We start from the raw sequence: 17,067 nt of genomic DNA, 5'->3' as shown, positions 1-17,067 counted from the left end.
TTTCGAACGTCAGCTCTCAAAAAAAATCCTGAAGTTAAATAAAAGATCACTTCTTTAGATTACGGGTTTAAAACGTTCCTTAAGAACAAAAACGATATCTTTATTCTTTAATCGTGATTAGCCATTTTTAGCAGGGTAGACATGCTTTGTTTATACTTACTACTTATCAGTAAATTATTGAAAACCTCTTTTTAAAGGAAAGTTCATCGCCTAGAATCTAAAAAACGTTCTTCCCATTTTGTTTCGTGACTCGGGGTGATGCAAATTTCAAGGAAACTGAAAATGGCAATTAAGCTGTCAATCATTGTTGCGTGCGAGCCGTTGGCTGGTCGAGGTGGAAATATCTTTCGCTTTCTAGGCAAAATGTAAATCCACGTGGTGTCTCTCAGTATGAGTTAAGACATGAGGGAACACACGATATACAATTTTTTTTGTTTCCTTTTTTTGTGCTTATTGGTCCCACCAGACACGAATCGACCCTTTTCAAATTCGTACTTTGTAAAGCCACCGGATTTATCGAAAATTTAGAACTAGGATTAAAACGAGAAAAGAAAGATATGATAATTTTCAGGCTTATACGTGCTTTCTGTGAATAAACATGAGATAATAGATAATAGCTGTACTTTCTGGGGTAATTTGTAATGGTGTGAGTGGAAGAATCGAACAATGGGGATTGTTTTCATATCAAATCTCGCTGACATCATGCAATGGATAACTCTTGACAGAACGTCACTATAATACGAAGCGTCATCAACAATCTTTATTTCCTATCATAACAAAACAAGTTGCCACCGTTTGGCGATATAAAATTGTTCGTCGGCGTGTCTAATGCCGAAAGCGTGGTATAAAGTGTTTCTCTTTTACTAGTATTTGAAAGTGAAAATTCTGACACATATGCTTGCTATATATATATAAACACCAAGGTTCGGTAACGCTCTATTTAGACATTGCCTGGTGAATCTCGTTCGCAGTTTGATCGACGTATTTGTTCTTCTCTGCTCTCTGAAAACAAGTCGCTGCTGTTGTAATCTGAATTCAGGGATTTTGATCATTTTGCTTTTCTTCGATTAAATTAAATCGAAAATCATCCATCCAGCTGATGTCGACCAACCAACTTGTTCGATGCTCTCCAATTTCATCCGATTGTTTGGGAATAGCGAAGAAGCAGGGCTCATTTGTACTAAAGAGGAATGGCTGTGAGATGAACGCTACCATGACCTGCAGGTAAATTGCTTACCGCAGATAATTCATAAACAAGCTTTCCAGAGGAAATTTTATCAGCTTTTTCATTACCTGTATCACCCTTTCTGTTCATAGTATTCATTACTTCAGAACTAAAACGGATCGAAGTCTTACCATCTAGGCACAATTACTAAACTCTACTTCATGGATCTTGAACTTCTCACTCTAGACGCCATAGATCAGCGCTATTTTGGCGTTGCATTTTCCTTATTTCATTGCCCATCAATGACCAAGGCTTTGTGGAAAGTAGCGGATAAAATAATTCATTTCTGATGACGTTATTATTCTTGTGAGTATTACTAAAGGTTCGCATGGTACTTCATAGGCTGAAAACACTCATACACCACGCAAATGACGATCAAAATAAACTCCGTACAAGGACTTATATTTCTGTGTTGTGCTTCCTGTTGAGAATTTCAAGTCTCGTGTTAAAAAAATGATTAGACATATTACTGTTGCTTCGAACAGGTGTTCGCTGTTCACATTTGTGTGCTGCAGGCCAGCCTCTCAAACGCTCCCACTAATTTAGAGGATTATTGATATCATTTTTCGATGATAAATTTCCTTCACAGCGTACTCTTATAAAACTATACTTTAAATCAATTGCTAAAAGATATTTCTGAAAAGCACAATTCTTGCTTAAAACGGTTGGCAGAAATGCGTGGCTATATCATTATATTTATTTAGCCAACAAAATTATCGCGCAGGCTCGAGTATAGATCTTTGTAAGCCACGTCTGAATCCAAAATTACTTGAAAATAACAAGAGATGCGATATGACTTGAACTGATGATACATTCTGTTCTTTCAGAGTCTTTATCTTGTCAGTCGGTCATTAAAACGGTTAAGGGCTCAAACAAAACGCCGATTTGAACTTCGTATAAATATTTATTAACAATTCCGTAAGGAGCCAAAATTGACACAACAGACTGTAGTTTGTAGCAGTCTTCAGCATTTAAAGGTTGATAACTGGAGCTGTTTCGCACAAGCTGCTGCTGCAGCGAAAAAAAAAATAATAAAAAAGAATAAGCAGTATACTTGAAGTAAGTTTCGTTCACCAATGGTCCTTTTGAAAGTGCGCTAACGAATGAAGGAACGAATCAGGATCCAAAGAGAGCTCTACCGGCAAGAAAGTTTCGACAAAGCTTAGTTGATTGCGACTATTCACCATAATATTTACATCGCTTAGATGCACTTTGGTGCCACTTATACACTTAGTTACCTCTATAAATCTCATGTTAATGTGAGGGTTGCAAATAGTGATTTGGCAAAGTTAGATCCGCTGCCTAATTTTAAAGTGCTTGATAGATTTTGTGACTTCTAAAGAGGTGAATAGACTTTTGCATCTTGATATTGTACAGGGCAAACGATAAAGACGAGCAAGGAATCACCAGTTGTCTGTCAGCGGTTGAAGGACATCTACCTTATTTGAACCGGAAGTGTGGCTGTCCGGAATGTATTATCGCCAGTGAAAAGATGGAATTAAAGCACCCCTGTGGGATCCAAAACGGACGTCAAGGTTTATGCCTGAATGAATCCTTCTTCAATCAAACTAGAAACGAATACATTCATAAGCATCAAAGTAAGGAACACAGAAAAGAAACAAATCATTATAACGCTCAGCTACGAAACGGCACTGGTTCATCGTGGCCAAAAAAACACAGATTCACGGAACCAGCATGTGACAAAATTTCCTCTCCTTTACAATACAATAACAATAACAGAATGTCCGAAATGTATGCAACTACGCTGGGTTCAAATGGGACAAATACCTTTTCCAGAATGCTGAGCATAAGCCCTGTCGGTAAAGGAAACCAAACTGAAACAAACCAGTGGGCATGGAATGGCTCCTTGGACTCTTTTAGCAATCATCAAACTCAACTGAAATTATCAAGTATTCAACAACCTCATCCCACCCAACAACTCAGTAGAGACCCACGCTTACGGAGAAAAAGTGAAATGTTGAATGGAAATGATGCTTCAAGTATATATTATGTGTACCAAGCTCAAGACAACGCTCAGCTTGTGCAAGGGGGCCAGGAAGGACACAAACAACAAAGCAACAAAAATAACAACAAGGGATGCCAGGACCAAGGACTAAAGAGAGCTCTAGACTGGAATATGTCATCACAGCCTCAGCACCCCCAACCACAGCACATACCAACTATCTACCCAGAGAGAAGTGGACTGAATACAAAAATAAGGGAACATAAACAAATTGTTAACGAAAGGAAAGACCAACCATGCCGGGTAAGCAAGCCGTCGCGGATAAAGCTCGAAGAACTCTTAAAGAAACATAATACATTTGACGGACGTTCTTATTCACACAATGCTACTCGTTGGAATTATCCATATGTTCAAGGCGAGAAAACTTGCAGAACATCTATGGCGGAAACTAAAAAAGATATGAAAAGGGCACCGACGTCGGTAGATAACTGTGGCTCTGAAAGCAAACGAGCAAAGGGCAATTTCAATTCATTTCCAAATGACCATGGGCTTCGAAGCAAGTCACCATGGAACACCGACAATGAAGAATTGGAAAATGAAACCCAACATTTAGAAATGATTGCCCGTGAAGAAAGGATAAGAAAATTGAAAAATCTACTTGCTAAACAAGAGAAAGCACTGGAATCACTGAGATTTCGAAAGAACTCTTCCAACGACAAAGCTATTCCTAAACCCTCTGTAAGAAGTGAAGCAATTTCCCAGAAATCAGGTGATCAAGGGAACACAACCAAAAGCAATGACCCACCTCACTCTAACTCATCATCAGGGACGACTTTGGGAAATTCGTTGAAGCGGAGATGGCTCCAAAACTGGAATGAGGGAGAGGAGCACGGGCATGAACCCCCCTTTGAGAAGGAGAAAGAAAACGAAAGGCAATCTAGCGGTAGCCTATCTGAAAACGAAGATCAGAACCTCAGTAATGCTGAATTTACAGCATTGGAAGGACTCGTCACACTCAGCAAGAATTAGACTTATGATTTGAACAATCGTTATCATTTCACCTTAACCACGTGCCCATATTTAGGTACTCTACCTGAAATATTTTAGTTAAAAAGTTGTCCATTCACTCATCCTTAATCAGATTTTTTCACATGCGAACGATCAAAGATGTGTGTGCTGTACTAAACTACGATCGGGCGCTACTTTCTAGAGGATAAAATGAGTAGCAAAGAGGTACATGAAAGATGGACTTCTCCTCATTACAGAGAGCAGCTTCACGCATAATCAGTTCTTGACAACTTTCAGCGTTACGAATTGAAAAACTGATCACAGTTTAGGTCAGGTTAGACGGCACCAGGTCAGTTCATAGGGCACGTTATTCGCACGACCGTCTGTAATGGACCAAGGAAATTTTTACCAGGAAGCATGTGTACCAAAACTGACGACTAAAGACTTCAAAACTAAGCCCAAAGAATGATACATACGTTCAAGTAACCTGGTTAAACTTGAAAAAGTAAACACATCTTTGACGTTAGACAGTTAAAAACCAAGACTTGGGTCTGCGTTTTACAGACAATTGAGCCCAAAGTGAAATTTAAAAGCTGTTTGAATAATAGTGTCAATCAAGTACTTTCGCTAACCATTATGTGATTCAGTGGATGAACCTTCAACATGGAGCAAGAAAGGCGCAATCGTGGGATGACCCCTTTCCGACCCATTCATGCAGTCTGGTCTGACTCTCCCGCCGGCCCTGATCTAATTTTGCCACTGCGTCTCGTGTTTGCTTCGAGGTCATTCCTACAGGTTCTCCAGTCTTTCCAAACACTTTAAATTCCATCTTGGTATTAAAGCATGTACATTTTAAAACCTGTTTTTCGGGCAAAGTAATGCAACATCGTTATACTGATTCTAAAATTTTTAATACAATTCTGATTGTAAAATTCCACTACCTATTGCGAGAGCTTGATTTGCTCAATTTTGTTTTTCGTCTCATGTCCCTTCGATGTTTGATCGTGGCCTTTATGAACATACCTTAGGTGTTTTTATAGCTCGCTGTACAATCTTAGAGCTAATTAAAAAGCGAAAGAAGTTCGCACTTGGGGTTGTGCTGACTGGACGATTAGAGTGTACTAAATGCCATCATAGAGTTCATTTGTCAGACCATAAGGTGATATAAAATAAACAGTTAATACAGCCTGCCAATTTATCGAAAAATGTACTTTATTGATATAGACATTAACTCAAGAGTCACAACTGCGTTCAACATTCCTGCACAACCTCTCGTTTGCCAAGCTGAACGTATATAATGGCAAGACACCAGTCTTAAAAAGTCAAACTCGCTTAATATAAATATCCTAGTTACAGTCGATGACCGTTTTTTAACAAGAGTTTTAGATGGCAAAATAAAACCTTGCATGGATCTTCGACACTTGAGTCGACTGTAGCGGCGGCAGAACACAACCATAGCTTTAAATGTCAACTGAGCAACTAACGGAATTATAGAAATCAGATATCAGGAGGACTGAGTAAGAGAAATAATCCATTCCAAAGTTTGGGTCAGAAACTCCAATACTAATAATGAGGGCAAAAGAGTGAAACTAACCTGTAAGTTTAATTACATTTTACGGCGTTCAACACCACATAAAGTTTTAAATACTTTTGAAAGAACACTGACACGAAAAAAAGGTTGAATGGCCATTGGATCCACTGTTTTCTGGACATAATAACCGGAAAGAAAGAGAAAGATTAAGATAATTTATGAGAGTATACTGGCATAGTATGTAATAGCGTATGGTTCAGAATAATATCTATTTTAATAGAAAACATCCATCTCTCAGGTGTTATGAAAACTCCACTTTAGCGACGTGAAGACGATTTCTCGCAATATTCCTGAGATAAATAAGTACTATTATTGTTGGAAACATAAAAACCAATCTTTAAATAGTAATGTGTTTATAAAAGAATTAAAAATTGAAAAACGAAGGAAGCGGAAATTTACTAAATTTAACTTGAAGTTAAAAAAGTTCCAAGCTTTTTCATTGTCTTTTCGGCGTCAGCAACATAACGGACATAGGTTACCATTTCCTTTACTACGGCACCCTGTACTAAAGCTCACTTGCAGAAACAAAGTTGAACAGAGTTAGTTACAGTTCCTTCAAAGGGATGAAAGTTCAAGTGTCTAACTCTGCTTCTGGCTCATTTTCAGCAGGCCAAACAATGACAGGAACTCCTCCTGATTGGTGTCTTCAGGGGTACAAGCTCTGTCTAAATTTGTTACAGGGCTAAGTTCCTCTTGGGCTTTATCATTCAAAGACTGTGTCCCTTTAAGTTTGAAAGTCGACGACTTTCGTTGGCCTCTTTTGCGCTTCCGTCTTATTTTGGTCTTTTTAGAAAACTTTGTTCGTTTGGCTTTCTTATCGTCACTCGACTGTTCCTGTAATATTCCATTGGGTAGATTGAGCTTTCTCTTCAAAACCAAATTTTTAATCGCTATCTCTGTTGGAACAGTTCCTACATCATCGGCCTTTTTCTCAATCTTAACGTTGAAAGGAGAATCAATTCTGCGAGGCGATCTTTGCTTTCTAGAGTTCTTTCTTGGAAAGATTGTTTTTCGTTCCCCTGAGGGAAAATAATGAATCTGAGCAGAGGGACAGTCTTTAGGACATACCGTCACTTCTCGACCCCCTGAAGATTTGCTGCATTCAATTATTTCTCCTTTGATGTGTCTGTCTTTTTTGTTTTGTTGGTAAATTCTATCTAAATGTCCATTACTCGGTATTTCTTCCTTTATTGACTGCTGCTGCTTAAGCTTTTCCAGTTCTATTGTATGTTCAGCCAGACGTTTTTTCAAGTCCAGTATCTTTTCATCTCTTTCTGTATACTGCTGGGATCTTCGTGGATTGTTCGGCTCTTTCATGAATTTGTCACGATAAATTGGATGGTATTCTATTGTATAGCCTTTAAAAATGCGAATATGGTCTTCTGTGACTTGAGTATCGTGCTCATCACAGTATTTGCTGTTTTTGTCGTCAATACTTGTTTTGGGATCATCTCTCTCATCGCTAGAACTCTCAGAATGGTGGTTATATTCGCTTTGATCCACGCTTCCATTCGCCTTTAAAACAGGATCTTCCAACTTGTTTAGAGAATACTTTTGCTGTTGATTTTTTTCAAAGATAGGCGGTGTGACTCCACGGGGAATTTCAGCCCCAGCACTTTCTCTAAAAGAGCATGATTCCTCAAGCTCAGACGGTTCTTCTTTGACATCACTGTGGATGTCGTCGTCACTATCATCAATGTAAATGACGTCATCCTTTTCCTTTCTGCTTTCACGAGCAGCCGCCTCTGTGCTGTGGTGTTCAGAGTTTACACCTAAAGACTGAGTTGTAGACCCGTGATTTACTATCACAGGAACATAGTAAAGGTACACATTACCTCCCTCCACTGGATAAGAAGGCAAGTTCATCATTCTGTATTCTCTATGAAGGATCTGTTGGTATCTTAGTGCAACCTCCTCCCATACACGTCTTTGCTGCTCTGTACTTCCTGACGAGCTGCTGCATAAAAACATCAGTGCTCATTATCAGTCAAGTCAAACTCAAATTAAACTTCGTGCTCAAAGTCGATCTAGTCGTAGATTCCTACATAAATCACATGAATTGGACAACTTCGACTAAAAGTTCGACCTTTTGAATTCACGCTGATGGCGTAATGCAGTAAAAACTATATTAGAGCAATTTTCAATTGTGTCGAGTATATTTGAGATTGCGTTGGCTTTGCATCTTCAGTCTGTGATTGGTGAATAAAACTCGCGTCATAAAAGTTATAAAAGGACTAGATTTCAGTGGTCGTTATACGTTGGTGCAAGTAAACACCAAGTCAAATGAAATCGGAACTTAAGTTGGGTGTGCGGTAATTGCTCTGTTCTATTAAAGACAATACCTCATGTAGCATCATTGTTCTTGTTATGAGCAACGTACCTTGCCAAGTTGTTCATTGTCATCAGACGGAATGGAGACCCCCTCCCCCCTCCCGAAAAAAAATGAACGCTAACGTGGCAGTTTCTCGTTCTGCAAATACGCCATTTTCGCTAACGCTAGGCTTTTAACATTGAAGGATACTTTGTTTTTCCGCCAAAATAACGAAAGTTCGACAGTGGCCGCGGTCTCACTTTTGGAAAATCTCGAAATGATAGTGCACTCGTCTTAAAGGTAATTTATAATTTCAATATTCGGTAGTTAGTAGGTTGTTATTTTACAGGCGTAATCAAAACATTAGAATTTAACCCGAAAATAGCGCGAATTCCAAAGATATGAACTGTAGGCGCCTTCTTTTCACTTACAGAGGTGAACAATTGATCACCAAGCAGGATTGTCCCAAAGCTGTGCCATGTCGGTAAAAAACATACTGATATGGCCTTTGTAGACAAGAGCTTGCTTTCTTTCTTCTTAGAAATATCATTATGGCTAAAAATCAAATGAGAATCCAAATTGTTGTGTTCTTCCTGTTATTTGTAAATTGATAGTTTTAACGAAGTTGGTTTTACCTTCCCGCTATTATGGCTATTTGAAAGAAACCAGTTCTTTTCAATTGAAATAAAGAAAACAAAAGCATGTGTGCCAAAAGGAAAGCGACAATAAACCGGAACATAAATTTTCATCCTTTTGGCTCTAAGCAACGTGTCTTTCGTTTTCAATCTCTATGTCTGGGGCATGACTATTACCAAAACAGAAAACAAAACTTTCGAACCGACGTTAAAAAAACGTCAACAATTAAAACCATTTAAGGTGCGAAAGTGGCTCGCTTGGAGAAAAATAAAACATGTTGCGTGTTCTGTAATAATCTGAATTAAACCGCACACTCGCACCAGGTGTCTCATGGAAAAGCGTGGACAGAAGAAGTTAAAAACGGCGAAAAAGATGTAAACGGAACTCAATATGAAAATATATGGAACTCAACTGCGTGACATTATCCTACCAGTTGGTCGCCCGAGATTGAAGTCATGGCAGCCAAAGCAGCTGCAAATAAAGAATTTTTGCTCCTGGGATAACTGTTTAGCGCCGCACGGTTTCAAAATAGACATAGTATGCAAGAACTGATTGGGAAAAATTGTTACAGTCCAGTAACATTTTCAATTGTCTTCTTCCTCAGCAAATAACCTGTATTCATTCAGCTGTCTCGACAGAGCTGACCTTCATTAAAATGCAGGCACGCAAATGATAAGCATGCTATGTCTACACGAGCAATAGCTCGGTTAAAATCTTCACACTTCAAGTGCGGAATTATCCTTCGAACAGAGATTCCGTTGCTTTACCAGTTTGCTCTCTCACAAAACCATCAGCATAAAACAAAGAAATGGTGCCCTTGATGATTTCTTAATTATTCCTGTCGTAACAACACTCATGAGGAGCGCGTGTTCTCCAGCGCGTGACATCTTGTCTCGCCAGACAAGAACTTAACCATGATACAGGTACTGTAGTCGTTTAATTTACCTTTTATTGAGCATCGATTTCTTATTTTAAACGATTTCTCAATTTAGGAGTATTACTTTCAACACATGTCTTTGTGGATGATCAACATTCAGTAAACACGTTCACCAACAACCTCCTTTGTAGATGAGTGTCATGACCTTCGACAAATCCGAATGGCCTCGAAAAAACAGACACTGGCACGGGCAGTAATCAATTGTTGTAGCGAATATCACCTACCTGTTTGTAAACGCAACAGAATTTGAAAAGGGGGGTTCAGGATCGTCAGCGATTGTTACAATCGTTTTTCCTCTCTCTGTGGTTTTGTCGAGATTTCCATTTGTTTCGATTTCGTTGTCAGTTCCTGTAGTGGTTTGAGAAGACGTGCCATAGCGAACATCAGTCGTTAATTTCCCGTCTACAGGTGAAAACGCGTTGCCTGGTTTTGAAGAACTCATCAATTTTTCGTGTGGAACAGCTTCAGCATTTCCCATGCTAGGTATTGAGATAATTTTAACAATAAAATATGAGTCAACATAAAAACTGCCTCGCAAACCCGCGACTGACAAATGAAAGCACAACTTAACCACTGCTGCGAATTATGCATGAATAATAACAAGTCAAAGGACAATATCGTTATTTTAAGATGCCCAGCTACTGCTCTCAAACTAGATCCCTACCGTAATCAAGTTACAAGTTGAATTGACTTTGACATAATCTCGAGCCTTTTCCTGAGTGTAAGCTAATTTTTGCCAAAAAGTTCCTAACACCTGACGTCAGCTTTGTCCCTTCGGTTATGAGTTTCGTGCCTTACTCTCGCCCGCCCGCGCATTCGTCAACAGTGACGCAACAATAATTTATATGAATTACAAGAGCGGTTGCGTGACTGAGGTCAACGAAATAAACTAATTTGCATTTCCGATGCACATATAGCCCCATAGCAACTTCATATTGTTTCACGACACGCTTACGGTCCTAATCGACGTTTTTCTCTCGAAATTTCAAATTTCTTACACACGTTCTGTAGTTTACGTTTAAGCAATTCATAGTAGGCTGACCTGCGGCCTGAGGAAATTCAGGACTGGAAAAGTGGACTTTAAAAAATAATCTGGATTGCTAGTGTGATGGTGAAAAAAGAAAAAAAAAACAACAAACAAAGGAAAAAAAGAAGAAATTAAAAAAAAAAAAAGATCGAGGATGTCTGAACTTCATTAAAGGTCTATGAAATTAAATTTTAGCTTGTCTTCCGCGTAAAAATTAAGATTACGAAAAGTAGAACCATCCATGTGTTCTTACAGGGAGCTGGTCGTTAAAAAATTTACTTTAGTTTATACCCAAGTTTACTGGCGCTCTAGGTAGGTAGACAGCAGAAGAAATGACTGGTAGATGTCGGCAACAGTGAAGCCTACACGACTGTTCGATCTCCTTAAACAAGAAAATGATCTTCAAAGGTGGATTTGCAGAAAAGACGCCTGCAAAAATCTAGGCTTCGACGAGATTCGAACTCAGGCCTCCCAGATACTAGATAATTCAGCGTTAACAACTGAGTTGAAAACGTGAATTGGCCACCATAGAGAGTTGAAAGGTTGACGTTTCGAACGTTAGCCCTTCGTCAGAGTGATTGGAGGAGTTGTACGTTGTGTGTGAGTTTATATTCAGAATATGGAGCTACGCTATTGGTGGGAATATGGTGACGGATAACAGTCGGGCGCTCCTATCAACTGAGCTACGAAGCCAAATTTCAGCGGATTCTTGACCCGTTCGTCCGTATGACCCCGTTAATTTTACTCCTAAACTAGAACACACAAAAAAGGGAGTTGCTGTGATAAAAACAGAAAATCAGTGGTTTGGCGTGGGCGCATGGTGAACAATCAACAGTTCACTACAATCGCACGCTTAAACTCTTGATAAAAGGTTTTGGAGAAAATGATGACCTAGAGAGACTTCTTTGAGTTTCATGTACTCGTTAGAAAGTTGCATAACCAGTGTAAATTACCAGCTCGCATTATCAACTGGATTATAGATTTTTTATCGGAGAGATCCTAGCGGATTAAATTTGCATCAGTGTTTTTCTGAATGGGGCCCAGTCCCCGCCGGCGTACCACATGGTACTAAACTAGGCCCGTGGTTGTTCGTCCTAATGATTAACGACCTTGATAGGAACGCACAGCAATGGAAATATGTGGACGACACCACGGTATCTGAGGTAGTAGTAAAGGGCGGAGAAAGTCACGCGCAAGCAATAGCTAACAGAGTAGTTGAGTGGTCTCGAGAGAACAGGGTCCAACCAAACGCCGACGAGTGCAAAGAACTCAGGATCTTCTTTGCTAAAGAGCAAAGAGTCTTTGATCCCGTCATCATAGAAGGGAAGAAGGTAGAGCTAGTCACTAGTACAAAGCTACTAGGCCTTACAATGGCGAACGATCTAAGATGGAACGACTATGTAACTGAGATAACCAAAAAGGCTAGCAAGAGACTCTACTTCCTACTTCTACTTCCTAACTCAGTTAGAGCGGGAGTTCCGAAACAAGATCTAGCACTGTTCTACGCATCGTGCGTGAGATCTGTTGTTGATTATGCAGCACCCGTCTTTTTTAATGGTCTCCCCCAGTACTTAAAGAAAGAGCTGGAACGGCTCGAGAAAAAGCAATATCAATAATAACCTCAGGAAAGTGCAACTCGGTAATAGAGGTGGGGTTAACACCCATTTTGGAGCACTATTACGTACTATGTAGCAGGCTTTTTGATAACATTGTCAGTGATCCAAACCATAAATTGAAGGCGCTCCTTCCACCAGACCATGACAACTCATGCCTAACCTAAGAAGACAGCGCCTTTTTAACATGCCAAAGCTTTGCACGAACAGAACAACTGATACTTTTATATATGCGATGTCGAAACAGTCGGGGCTGTAGTTTTATCCCACTTATATTCATACTTTATCTTTCAACATATTTCAATATGAATATGTTATAAGGAATTTTTTAATATTGTCCTAAAAATTAGTTTTCGATTTATTTTCGAGGATTCATTTGTAATTTCAAGTATTGTAAATTTTTTTTGTAATAATTGCATAATTCAGCCTTTGGCTGCGATGCAGTTTTAATAAACTATCTATCTGTACCTCTCCCAAATAACGGTTAGGTACTGGGACAATGATGCCCTCAGGGATAGGTTTAAAAGAACTCGGTAAAAGTACCTTGAAAACAGTGAATCGACAGACTCTTTATTTTCAATCAAATTTTGTTGAAACAAGGTGCTGTATATCTAGTTATGCGTCTTTGACCTAAGAAAGTAGTTGTGGGCAGACGTGATTGTTTGTATTGTGTCTCCCTTGAAATATGTGGCGTTCTTCTCTCGTCACTTAACGGACGGCTGATTGGCAGAGAAAACAATGGCATTAATCAGGACGCAATTCTATTTTGCTTATATTTGAATGTGATCAATATTTAATTATGATTCTTTTTTAAATTTGCAAGCCTTTAAATACTCAATGTTCAATCAAGCGTCTCTGTCTCCGTTGTTGATTCGAGGAGAAAGGACAAGGAAGCCGTGACTTACATCACACGGTAAAATATTACAGCGGTATCTTCGACGAGATGACATGCTTTGATTAGAATTCTTTTGCTACAAGCTTCAAATCAAAGGTATCGCTTATCACTCGCCAGTCAGCTTTGATAGCATTTGTAACTGTCTCGTGTTGTGAAAGTAACGCTGCCGATATTGAACTAAACCGGGCCGAATGTAAACGAAACTAGAACCGAAAAGCTCGTACGAAGTTTCCGGGTTCGCAAATGACCGCGGATCCGATAGCAAACCCGACGCTGACAAAAGCAATAACGCTGAAGGGAAATGGAAGCAGACTTAACATGTTTTCTGATGAAGAGAAGGCTATTACTCATGAGAGTAAACAAGACGTGAATAAATTGATCAATTTGAGCTTAGTTTTGATGAACAGTGTCGAAGAAATCCCAGATGAAGACGCTGCTGCGTACCGCGGAAGTACGCGGACACCAGAAGAGGACACACTACCCATTGAAAGGTTGGTGTATTAGACTCTGGCCTCGACATTGCATGATAACGAAATAGAGGTTTTAACGATATCTTCGTCATTTCTCGAGAGCCTGGTTTACCAAACAACCTGTGTCTTTTCCAGCGCTGCAACGATTCAGTGTGCACTCTTATAATCTCAGCAAAACATCAAGCTTAAAGCGAAGCTAGCTTGATATCAGTTAATTAATTAAATATTTTTGCCCCGCGTTTTGCGTTGTGTTACAAAAATCCAAGTTGACTTCGTGCAACTACTATGAACAAAATAACGTTTGATTATTCAACTATAGCAGACGGTCCCTAAACCATGTAAACAAGTGCATGGCGTGAAAATATTCAATTAAATGCTTCGAATAGTGATTATTAGCTCGCGCGTAAATAATAAAACAGATTGATTCGGTACATCGTATGTCTAAGGTTTACTAGTCAACATTCATGAAGTAATTTCGAAAATCTGTACTACAAAATATATTATAGAGGGAAAAATGAGAAAAAATAGCATCTACATCATTTTCACCTTAATTTCGCTTTCGTTGCCTTTCATGCAGTCCATAAGCTGTGTTTGTGACCAAGTGAAGTCAAAATTCGGCCCGATCGCCTGTCTTACAGACCTTAAAGTGTTTTCCTACGTTTTTGCACCCGATCTGTTCTCCAAAGGAATTGTGAACTATTCCCCTGACAGCCCAAAGCGTGCTGCAACCGTTGCCCTTGGCTAGTCTGCGACGTGATGTTTACTTGCTGTCGTTGTTTCTGTTTTGTTTTTTTATATACATATATATACAGTGCACAAGGTTTTGACGACTGGTGGAACCATTCCTCAGTTCGGCTGTACCAAACAGATGAAGAGGAACAGCTTCCTTATTGGCTCGACTATACCGAGCACATAGACAGTAATGTTTACAACAATGAAGTTAACGACCCTTTTGGCTCATTAAAATTCAAAACTGTTGTCTCAGATCATGACAGCGATCAGTTGAATTCCCCTTATGGTCACGAACATGGTGAGGTCAACATAACAACTAAGACAGACCAGAGAATACAAAGTTTGAAGGCTTTGCTAGCGGAGCAAGAGAAGACAATTAGCCGGCTGAGGAGTGAAACCATTACGAGGCTTCCCGAGTCAAAAGAAGTTCTTAGGATATTAACAGAAGAGCAGTCCGACTGCGGTCAAAATGAGAGGAATATGCCAATTACTCAAACTTGTCACTCGTATGAAACAAAGAATCATTTTTGCCAAGATCTCAGAAGCGCAAATCGTAAACGAATAGGCCCAGAAGATACAGGTTTGTCGAACTCAAAGCGATATCGCTACAATCTTAGAAAAGATGTTCCACGGCAATTTAGAACTAATTTTGAAAAGAAAACCGGCAAAGTAAAAAGGTTTCCCAAACACGATTTTATGACTGAGTGCGTCCACTTTCCAGACGTAAGGAAAGATGACCTCACGCAAGAGGAGTTCTTGTCTTCTCTTGGACTTTTAAGGAGCACCAATAAGTTAAGTGGAACTAGTTGATTTAATGGCAAGGATGAAAAGTCTTTCCAATTTCGAGTACCAGTGCAAGGATTCAGGATAATTTAATTCTGTAGCAGCCCACACCTCGGAAGGAAATGGTATCTAAGGGCAATCCTGACAGAAACCAGGCAAAATAAGTGGGGGACAAAGGGAAAAGAACGGGAAGAAACTAAGTTTTGTTTCCTTGCAACAAAGCAACAGTTAAAATAATTCATAGGAAAACCGAATGTCATAATTCGAGATGCGTGACATCTTCAATTCCAGATCGATGGTCGCAGCCTCGCAACAATCTCACTGGAAAGCAACCTTTTATATATATATATATACGAAATACGGAAAAAAATTCGGTTGAATTCTGCTAATCAGACCTTGTAGTTAACCATAACCTAACAAAACTTCATGATAATCCTGAGTCATCGTGATTATCGTACTTGAAAAATAAATCGCCCTCGTGGAAATACTCCGAAACAACTGGATGTGACGTAGACGGTAAGGGCCGATGTGTCTTAACCTTTAGAGATTATCAAAGCCGGAAGCTTTCAGCTGCTTACGGATTAAGGCATGATTGTATAACTTTCAGTTTGGTTGGGGTTACAAACTGTATCGTTCGTTATCACAGTTTTGAAGAATCAAATAAAAATAAGATTTATATATCATTGTAAAACTTAAAAAGTAAAGATTATGAAAATAACAAAATTTTCGAATATGGAAGCGATCCTCGCAGTTATAAACACTACTTAAGTAGCAGTGAAAATAAGGCCTGAAAAGAATTCAGGGGCGTACGGGATTTAAACCCATGACCTTTGCGATACCGGTGCAGCGCTCTGGTTATTATGTTGGTTTCAAATAAACCCGGGCCTTATTTTCACTACTACTTAAGTAGTGTTCATAACTGCGAGGATCGCTTCCATATTCATTTCTCCAACCGCAGTTCACATATATGATTTTCATATATTTACAGTCACTTATTCACCATTTCGAGGATTTATTTGGAACCAACAACCATCCCCGCAAACGTCGACACCCTGCTGGAGGCCTTTCCAACTTTGACGCGTTTCTTTCTTCGGTACAGGTTTCCCTAAAACATTATGTCAGCCGCATCTGGCGTCCTTTTTCTTCGGCAAATTAAACTTAACTACTTTCTCTAACTAAAGAGCAAAAAAACGAAATTTGACAATTTTAACCAGACTTTGTTGACGGCAACCTTAATTGCTCTCATATTTTCAAGGGATCTTCGCATATTGCATCATTGCAGATTACTTTGAGTCGGGTGAATTCTGTGGGTCCAAATGTGCCACTTACTTTGCTCTAAAGTAAAGTAAAGTAAACCAGGATTCGATTTAAATCACCCCCTCCGTTCTTTGGTTGATTTTACTTTTTCTTTCAAGTGGGTTAATCAGCGCTTATCATTGCTGCAAATCATTTGAAGAGCTCTTTAAGGGGGACCGCCCTGTCTTCATTTGCATCAATTGGACCCTTCGGTTGTGATATCAGAATCGTGGCTTAACAGTAAAGACGCAACACAACAAGATAGATATTGCTTAATCTGGACAGGTCGTCATCTGGTACTTTCCTGTCTTCAGGCTTAGTAAAATTAAACTTTCGTCACCGAGTCACTTTTCGGCATGAAGTATTAACCTTAGTCGCTTCACTTCACTTTTCAAGATTAATTTTGAGAACACAGATTTATACCAAAGAAAATGTTCTTTAGATTTCGATGCAGAAGGCAAAACAATTTGAGTTTTAAACGAGTAACATTAAACTTGAAATCTCTACCCAGTAGAAACTTGTCTAAGTTGTGAGCCTAACAGAGGTTCTTCAACCAGCCCACTTTGACTCACCCAAGTCA

General features: G+C 39.3%; 3 protein-coding genes and 1 pseudogene across 4 annotated transcripts; 3 read left to right on the top strand and 1 right to left on the bottom strand.

The window, feature by feature from the left end:
• The first annotated feature begins 449 nt into the window (after positions 1 to 449).
• Positions 450 to 6,170, top strand: LOC113668708 (uncharacterized). The gene is made up of 2 exons (XM_027184655.2): positions 450 to 1,224; positions 2,603 to 6,170. Exons 1-2 carry the CDS (start codon positions 1,100 to 1,102, stop codon positions 4,215 to 4,217), a joined length of 1,740 nt encoding a protein of 579 aa, XP_027040456.2. The 5' UTR covers positions 450 to 1,099; the 3' UTR covers positions 4,218 to 6,170.
• Positions 5,391 to 10,500, bottom strand: LOC113668709 (uncharacterized). 2 transcript variants are annotated; one of them, XM_027184658.2, is made up of 3 exons: positions 10,336 to 10,500; positions 9,896 to 10,150; positions 5,391 to 7,744 (listed from the first exon to the last, which is right to left on the bottom strand). In XM_027184658.2, exons 2-3 carry the CDS (start codon positions 10,147 to 10,149, stop codon positions 6,367 to 6,369), a joined length of 1,632 nt encoding a protein of 543 aa, XP_027040459.2. In that variant the 5' UTR covers position 10,150; positions 10,336 to 10,500; the 3' UTR covers positions 5,391 to 6,366. The 2 variants fall into 2 exon arrangements, with proteins under 2 accessions (XP_027040459.2, XP_027040460.2); XM_027184659.2 differs by having other exon boundaries at positions 5,391 to 7,741.
• Positions 10,501 to 10,683: 183 nt separating this feature from the next.
• Positions 10,684 to 13,092, top strand: LOC149035364 (uncharacterized; annotated as a pseudogene).
• Positions 13,093 to 13,099: 7 nt separating this feature from the next.
• LOC113668729 (uncharacterized) lies at positions 13,100 to 15,882 on the top strand. Its single transcript, XM_027184682.2, has 2 exons — positions 13,100 to 13,697; positions 14,489 to 15,882. The coding sequence occupies exons 1-2, from the start codon at positions 13,450 to 13,452 to the stop codon at positions 15,216 to 15,218; spliced, it is 978 nt and encodes a 325-aa protein (XP_027040483.2). The 5' UTR covers positions 13,100 to 13,449; the 3' UTR covers positions 15,219 to 15,882.
• Positions 15,883 to 17,067: the final 1,185 nt, after the last annotated feature.

Source organism: Pocillopora damicornis, chromosome 13 (assembly GCF_964200805.1).
Source record: "Pocillopora damicornis chromosome 13, jaPocDami1.2, whole genome shotgun sequence".
In the NCBI taxonomy this organism is placed as follows: Eukaryota; Metazoa; Cnidaria; class Anthozoa; order Scleractinia; family Pocilloporidae; genus Pocillopora; species Pocillopora damicornis.
Note: the sequence above shows the minus strand (reverse complement) of the source record. Positions and strands in the feature narration are given on the sequence as shown.